The 8659-nt window shown below is 39.9% G+C and overlaps 1 protein-coding gene across 1 annotated transcript; it reads left to right on the top strand.

Moving 5' to 3' along the window:
- The first annotated feature begins 6731 nt into the window (after window positions 1-6731).
- On the top strand, window positions 6732-7944 carry LOC138652177 (free fatty acid receptor 2-like). Its single transcript, XM_069742944.1, has one exon. The coding sequence runs from the start codon at window positions 6955-6957 to the stop codon at window positions 7942-7944; it is 990 nt and encodes a 329-aa protein (XP_069599045.1). The 5' UTR covers window positions 6732-6954.
- The last annotated feature ends 715 nt before the right edge of the window (window positions 7945-8659 follow it).

Below are 8659 nucleotides of genomic sequence, written 5' to 3'. Positions count from 1 at the left end.
GTGGACCCATCGGTACTCCCAACAGTTATCAGCCTGAATATTCCCAAACATCTACCATGGGCTACAAAACTCCATAACCCAAATGTAGGACCAAAGACGAGGGATGAGGACCCACTAATCTTCTACAATGATGTTGGTCCCCGGTCAACTGTTTTATCCTAAAATACAAATACATTGTAACTCCCAATCCCTGTAGTTATTTGTGTCTATTGTATCTATGGACTTTACAGCTTTATTTCTCCATTTCTTTGTTTCTGTGTGTACAATAAATAATATTTTGCTACCAAATCTGTCCGTGGTCTCAGTAATTAATTTTCAGGATCTCAGATAATGTCTCCAGATCCTTACAAGACTGTTATGTAATACACATTTCTCTAAATTTTGACATTAATCCTATTACAGTGTGCAATTTTTATTTTTTCTATTATTTTGATTTTTTTTTTTCCTGTCCAGGTTAATTAACTGTAATTTTAATTGGTAAGACTTTTGGTCTTGCAATATTTGTTCATATTTATTTTTGTCTATATTTTTTATGTTTACCCCTTTATGACCAATTACGGGCTTAGCATGTCATGATCGAGTGTCAGTTCCCACACTATGATGTGCTATGTACATCATGCATTTCAACTGTCACTGTGTGTAAACATGCAGTGACAGTTCCATGCTGACAGCTGAGAAGCACAGGAAGAGAAGCGGGGACTCGCGCCATCGGTACCCGCATGATCACACCAGGAGCTCGGCGCTGTCAATGGTCGAGCTCCTGCTGTGACAGCCAGTGATGGTGCCAGCACTGCCTCTGGCTTTTAAGCCTCCCAAATGCTGCGATTGAGAGTGATCACAACATTTAACAGACAGAGAGAGGGAGGTAAGACACTCTACCTTCCGATGGACATTCTCGAAACGCCAACACAGGGGTCCGATTGTTGATAAGTTGACCCAGAGTCCCTAAGATATAGAAAGCCACTTAGACTGTGCTAAGAATATGGTCTAAGAATCTTCTGTACAGGCATACTGAATTGAAAAAAATATAAAAAAAAGTAACAAACTATGCCTTTTCATCATACACCAGGCAATAAGTGGAATAAAAAGCGATCAAAAAGATGAATGTAAATAAAAATGTTATAGATGAAAACATCATCTTGTCCTGCAAAAAGCAAGACACCATACAGCTCCATCAGCTGAAAAATAGAAAAGTTATAGCTCTCAGAATAAAGCGTTGTAAAAATAATTATGTTTTCTATCAAATAGTTTTTACTGTGTAAAAGCACCAAAACATAAAAAAATATAAATGCGGTGTCGCTGTAATCGTACTGACCTGAAGAATAAAACTGCCTTATCAATTTTACCACACGCGGAACAGCATTAAAAAAAAATCCTGAATTGCTGGTTTTTGTTTATTCTGCCTTCCAGAAATCGTAAAAGAAAGTGATCAAAAAATGTCATCTGACCGAAAATGGTACCAATAAAAACGTCAACTCGTCTCACAAAAGACAAGCTCTCACATGACTTTGTGGGAAACAAAATATGGAAAAATTAAAGCTCTCAAAAAATGGTGATGCAAAATCCAATTTTTGCAATAAAAAGCACACAGCCAAACATAAAAACCCGATATAAATCTGGTATCGCTGTAATTGCACCGACCAGAAGAATAAAGTCACCTAATCACCCTTGCCGCATGAGGAATGGCATAAAAAATAAATGAAATCAATTCTTCGCCTGCTGTTGATTTGTTCATTCTGCCTCCAAAAAAAAAATCGCAGTAAGGCTCGGCCCACATTTATCCTGTGCTCTGTGCTGAGCGCTTGCACTAGGATTTCCATGTAAATCTCCGAAATATGTGATTCAGACAGAACCCTTTGGCAGGAGATTCCCTATAATGAGGCAGATGGAGCCACTGTGGATGCCGTCTGACCTGTGATCCGGCGGTGCCCGTCTTTTTAAGGATTGCATAAAAGTGCCGTCGGCCACAGTTTTGTGCACTTCTGAAAAGAAGGGCACCACTGAACAGAGGCCAGATGGAGTCCAGGGTAACTCGGCTTGCTCATTATAGTGAATGGATCCATCGGGGGTTTCATCTGTCACATCACTTGGAGATTTAGATGGAAACCTTGATGTAAGTGCTCAGCGTAGAGTGCTGGATAACTGCGATCCCAAACGTTATGCAAAATGTTCCCAATCAAAGCTTCAACTCAATCCACAAAAAAGTTGACTCAGGTCCATCATCTGTTAATGGAAATATAGGGGGCTTCCACAAAAAAAATTAAAAACTCTGTGTCCTAGCATCCCAAAATAAATCCAGCAAATTATGTGCTAAATCCAAATGCCCCCCTTCCTTCTGAGAACCAGTCTGCCTAAACCACATTTATGGTCGACATGTTTGGCAGGTGTATAATTTCCAAAATGTTGGCACTTGAGGGGGGATTCTGCTCTTCTTCTTCACTTAGGGGCTCTTTATATGGAGTCCACAAACTATTAGAGGGAAATCTGTGTTCCAGGAGGCCATTAGCACTTCGTCCCTCCCCAAGTTTCACCATGTGGCTAAACAGTACTGTATAGCCACATATGGGGTATGTCTACATTTAGCAGAAATTGTTTGACAAATTTCGGTGCCATTTTTGCCCATATCCCAATGTAGAAAAATGTAAAATCTGGAGCTAAAACAAAATTTTGGTGGTAAAAATATAATTATTTTCTCTTCACTGCCCAATGGCATAAAATTCAGTGACACACCCATGGTGTCAATATGGTTAAATTTTTACATTTTCAGAATATTTTTGGTCTTGTGATGTTTATTTATATTTTTTATGTTATTTTTTTTTAGTCCTGCATTTATAAAAGGGGATATATTAATCTTTCATTTGTTTGTTTGTTTTTTATTATTGTTAAACACTTTTTTATTTCTTTTCCTTTACTTATGGTATATATATTTTTTTAGTTTTTTTTAGCCATTAGGAAAATTAAATCTGACCACTAAGGCTAGTACTTTGATGTGGGGTCAGTGGAATGGTGACCCACCTATCTGGCCATACGTCCAATCAGGGGTCTTGGTGGTACTGTGTATCTATGAAAGCGAAGTCTGGACTTCAAGTTCCGGCTCAAACACAGATGGATCGGCACTATAGAGCATCAGGGTTCTGATTAGTATGTAAATTAACCCTTTAATAAGTATCACTTCCTCAAAACCAATTTTGGAAAAAAATGGGAACAAGAAAATAACTAACATTTGATCGTCTTGGCAAAACCTGAAGGCAAAACAGATTTGGCAACAATTAAAGTTCGTAGCGACGTCAGGAAAATATCATGGATGAAATGCTGAGAGCTTCCGGCCAGTTATTGCTTTATGACTAAGAGCTGTGATCTCATTTACTGTAACCAACAATGACCGACAACAATGAAGAAGCAGAGAAGTGCGACCATAAAGAGGAGCGGGCGCTGCTTGTTTGTTTCAGACTCCTGTTTACTCGGTTCCCATCAAGCCTGATAACGGTTATTACTGGTGTTACTGCCAAGTAAGAAAATGTCTCCTCCCCACAGTTCTGATCATGGTCAGCGGCACAGATTACTGACCCATAGGTGTGCGGTAGAGATACAGGGTGTCAGTGCACTACATAGGACAAGATTCGGCATTTCCTAAGGGGCTTATCTATTTTTAAACATCACTTTAACATTTAGATGTAAAGTTTGATAAATCACATTGTACACACATTACTTACCAGAGCTGTACTCACTATTCTGCTAGTGCAGTCACTGTGTACATACATTACATTACTGATCCTGAGTTACATCCTGTATTATACTCCAGAGCTGCACTCACTATTCTGCTGGTGCAGTCACTGTGTACATACATTACATTACTGATCCTGAGTTACATCCTGTATTATACTCCAGAGCTGCACTCACTATTCTGCTGGTGCAGTCACTGTGTACATACATTACTGATCCTGAGTTACATCCTGTATTATACCCCAGAGCTGCACTCACTATTCTGCTGGTGCAGTCACTGTGTACATACATTACATTACTGATCCTGAGTTACCTCCTGTATTATACCCCAGAGCTGCACTGACTATTCTGCTGCTGCAGTCACTGTGTACATACATTACATTACTGATTCTGAGTTACCTCCTGTATTATACTCCAGAGCTGCACTCACTATTCTGCTGGTGCAGTCACTGTGTACATACATTACATTACTGATCCTGAGTTACATCCTGTATTATACCCCAGAGCTGCACTCACTATTCTGCTGGTGCAGTCACTGTGTACATACATTACATTACTGATCCTGAGTTACATTCTGTATTATACCCCAGAGCTGCACTCACTATTCTGCTGGTGCAGTCATTGTGTACATACATTACATTACTGATCCTGATTTACATCCTGTATTATACTCCAGAGCTGCACTGACTATTCTGCTGGTGCAGTCATTGTGTACATACATTACATTACTGATCCTGAGTTACCTCCTGTATTATACCCCAGAGCTGCACTCACTATTCTGCTGGTGCAGTCACTGTGTACATACATTACATTACTGATCCTGAGTTACATCCTGTATTATACCCCAGAGCTGCACTCACTATTCTGCTGGTGCAGTCACTGTGTACATACATTACATTACTGATCCTGAGTTACCTCCTGTATTATACCCCAGAGCTGCACTCACTATTCTGCTGGTGCAGTCACTGTGTACATACATTACATTACTGATCCTGAGTTACATCCTGTATTATACTCCAGAGCTGCACTCACTATTCTGCTGGTGCAGTCACTGTGTACATACATTACATTACTGATCCTCGTTTACATCCTGTATTATACTCCAGAGCTGCACTGACTATTCTGCTGGTGCAGTCACTGTGTACATACATTACATTACTGATCCTGGGTTACATCCTGCATTATACTCCAGAGCTGCACTCACTATTCTGCTGGTGCAGTCACTGTGTACATACATTACATTACTGATCCTGAGTTACATCCTGTATTATACCCCAGAGCTGCACTCACTATTCTGCTGGTGCAGTCACTGTGTACATACATTACATTACTGATCCTGAGTTACATCCTGTATTATACCCCAGAGCTGCACTCACTATTCTGCTGGTGTAGTCACTGTGTACATACATTACATTACTGATCCTGAGTTACCTCCTGTATTATACCCCAGAGCTGCACTCACTATTCTGCTGGTGCAGTCACTGTGTACATACATTACATTACTGATCCTGAGTTACATCCTGTATTATACTCCAGAGCTGCACTCACTATTCTGCTGGTGCAGTCACTGTGTACATACATTACATTACTGATCCTGAGTTACATCCTGTATTATACCCCAGAGCTGCACTCACTATTCTGCTGGTGCAGTCACTGTGTACATACATTACATTACTGATCCTGAGTTACATCCTGTATTATACCCCAGAGCTGCACTCACTATTCTGCTGGTGCAGTCACTGTGTACATACATTACATTACTGATCCTGAGTTACATCCTGTATTATACCCAGAGCTGCACTCACTATTCTGCTGGTGCAGTCACTGTGTACATACATTACATTACTGATCCTGAGTTACATCCTGTATTATACCCCAGAGCTGCACTCACTATTCTGCTGGTGCAGTCACTGTGCACATACATTACATTACTGATCCTGAGTTACATCCTGTATTATACCCCAGAGCTGCACTCACTATTCTGCTGGTGCAGTTACTGTGTACATACATTACATTACTGATCCTGAGTTACATCCTGTATTATACCCCAGAGCTGCACTCACTATTCTGCTGGTGCAGTCACTGTGTACATACATTACATTACTGATCCTGAGTTACATCCTGTATTATACTCCAGAGCTGCACTCACTGTTCTACTGTTGGAGCCATTGTGTATATATTATCTGACATCAAACTTGACATCCTGGCTTACATACATTGTGACTGGATGATCATGTTAGTTTCTGTAGCATTTACCTTCATTTTTAAAGTTTTGTTGTGAAGAGCAGCTCCGGAGAACATTTTTGATCTATAGGAAATGCTTTGAACATTGGCTTCACTATTAAATTCCTATGCTTCCAAAAGTCCCTAAAGCCATATCAGGACACTCTCGCTTTCAGTAATCGTACAGGACTTTCACTGATGTTTTCTCTTATCTTGGGCAGTTATGTGTTGCCTAGTTTGGATTTGTTGTGTAAGTTATCGAGAACCTTCCATGTAATGACTATAAGCGATGTTCTCCTAGCAACAATCCCTAAGTGTCACCAATACCGGTCATATGTCTGTGCTTTAGTACCAGCTAACGCGCTCTCCGCGCTGCCTCAATGATTTTTTTTTTTCCTCCTTTCATACAGCATAAAACCTTGGTGGCTTATCATTTCATTGGCCGTATTTCAATCCTTGAATTAAAGTCACGTTATAGAATCAGTTACCAATTTATGGCTTTATTGGCTGTTAGTTAAGGCCGGATTGTTACGGGAGCGCTCTGAACTAAATGTTAGTGGAGATCAGCAATCTTTCTGGACCATTTCCCATCCATTTAAAGGACAAAAATAAGAGGTGGATTGGCGAGCATCCAGGTGTTTAATACTACGGTCACAGCTGCCCATGATATTCAGAAGATCTGCCTTGCAGAAAACAAGTCAGTCGTCTTCAGATTCCATCCGGGACCAGGTTGTCCTGTTGAGAGAGGTGACATCATTCTTCTAAATGGAGAATGTTAACTCAACTGCGAGTATTTATACTTCTGATTTCAGCTACAAAATCTGTTGTTTTCCAACACTCAACATTCTGTCCCGATAACCACGTTGTCTTCAGGTCTGACCGACTGGTAGAGCCAAAGTTCTTGTTGGTGGAAACGTGTGACAGGACTTGGACCTGTTGCCTATCTCTGTGCATTTATACATCAAGGAACCGCAAAGATGTCTTCATCCACACATTTCCTAACCAACAATGGATGCTAACATGATTCTGGATACCCTCTCTCTGGTGATTTATGTGATGACCATGTTTCTTGGATTGCCATCCAACCTACTGGTGTTTTACATTTTCTTCAAGAAGGCTCGAAGTAGGTTGACCCCAAATCTCATCTACATGATTAACTTGTGCGCTTCAGACCTGGTGTTCATCATGTTCTTACCCATAAAAATAATGGAGACTTTTCTTCACGGATGGACTCTTCCCGAAGTTCTGTGTCCTATCTTCAACTTCATACACTTCAGCACCATTTATGCCAGCGTTTGCTTCCTCAGCGCTGTGAGTGTTGGACGATACCTGAGTGCCGCTTTTCCCATCAAGTACAAAATTTACAAGAAGCCCAGGTACTCCCTCCTTATTTGTATCTGTCTTTGGGCACTTGTATTTGTCCACGTGTCTTTTGTGTTCGTCTTGGAGACTTCTCAAAAAGGCTCTCTAGAAATGTTCCTCTCCCATGTTGACGATGATAAAGTGGTTTGCTATGAAAATTTTACAGCTCAGCAATTAGCTTTGATCGTACCTGCAAGACTGGAGCTTTCCGTCGTCTTATACTTGTTGCCTTTGGCCATAACTCTCTTTTGCTACACCCGTTGCATCCAAATCCTGATGAAAAGTTGTATGCATGTCAAGTATAAGAGGAGAGCCATACGAGTGGCCGTGACCACCTTGATTGTTTTCATTGTCTGTTTTGCTCCTTACAATATTTCTCACATCGTTGGGTTTGTACAAAAAAAGAGTGTGACTTGGCGCAAGGCGGCTCTTCTACCGAGCACTTGCAATGCTTTCCTGGATCCTCTCATCTTCTACTTCTTGTCTAATTCTGTGGATAAGGGATTTTACCAAGCTTGGAAGTCATTACAGCAAAAATACAGCATGTCCATGAGGAAACTCTCCTCTGTATTCATTAAAGAACATCCAGACAAGTCGAAAACAAGGAGCATAAAAACAATATCAGCAACGGTATGAATACAATGCATTTATACCGCGAGGATGTTAGACGATGAGCCAGAAATGGAAAATTTTACTGAAATGACAAGCCAAAAATGAAAAATTTTACTCTGATGTGAGATGACAAGCCAAAAATGAAAAATTTTACTTTGATGTGAGATGACAAGCCAAAAATGGAAAATTTTACTCTGATGTGAGATGACAAGCCAAAAATGGAAAATTTCATGCCAAGAATGATACCTTTCCTTCTCTTAAGTGTAAACTTTGATGGCATAACCCTTGAAATTAGATATTTTATTTCAAACATTTTGGTTAAGAAAGAAATATCTGGGATGAATCCAGTTTACTGGGTGTAGCTATGGTACCAGGAATGTTAGGTTTGCCTAATCTTTTAAGCAAAGCCTTAAGCTTTCAGTATACACTGCTTACAATTCAAATTTTTCAAAAAATTGAACTTAAACTTGAATGTTGTCATACATCAGTTGAGAAGATTGTTCAGTAGAAGAGAGATCAGGGTTACAATCCCTGCATGCGGTATGGGCTCATTGACAGATTCACTGGTAACTCATCCTTCAATTTGCCATGTACTGTTTGTCATAAATAGAAGATGTAGAAGTCAACCACTTCAACATGTTTAAAATTTATTGTAAAATTTGTTTTAGCCAATAATACAAGCAATTGGTTAAAAGAAAATGTTCTTCAAGGTGTTCATGTCCAGTAAATGTTATATATG

The sequence above is a fragment of the Ranitomeya imitator genome, chromosome 10 (genome assembly GCF_032444005.1).
Source record: "Ranitomeya imitator isolate aRanImi1 chromosome 10, aRanImi1.pri, whole genome shotgun sequence".
Classification (NCBI taxonomy): Eukaryota; Metazoa; Chordata; class Amphibia; order Anura; family Dendrobatidae; genus Ranitomeya; species Ranitomeya imitator.
This window is presented reverse-complemented; position numbering and strand designations above follow the sequence as displayed.

Excerpts from the sequence above, each read along its gene's own strand:
- LOC138652177 (XM_069742944.1), top strand. The coding sequence starts at position 6,955 with ATGGATGCTAACATGATTCTGGATACCCTCTCTCTGGTGATTTATGTG.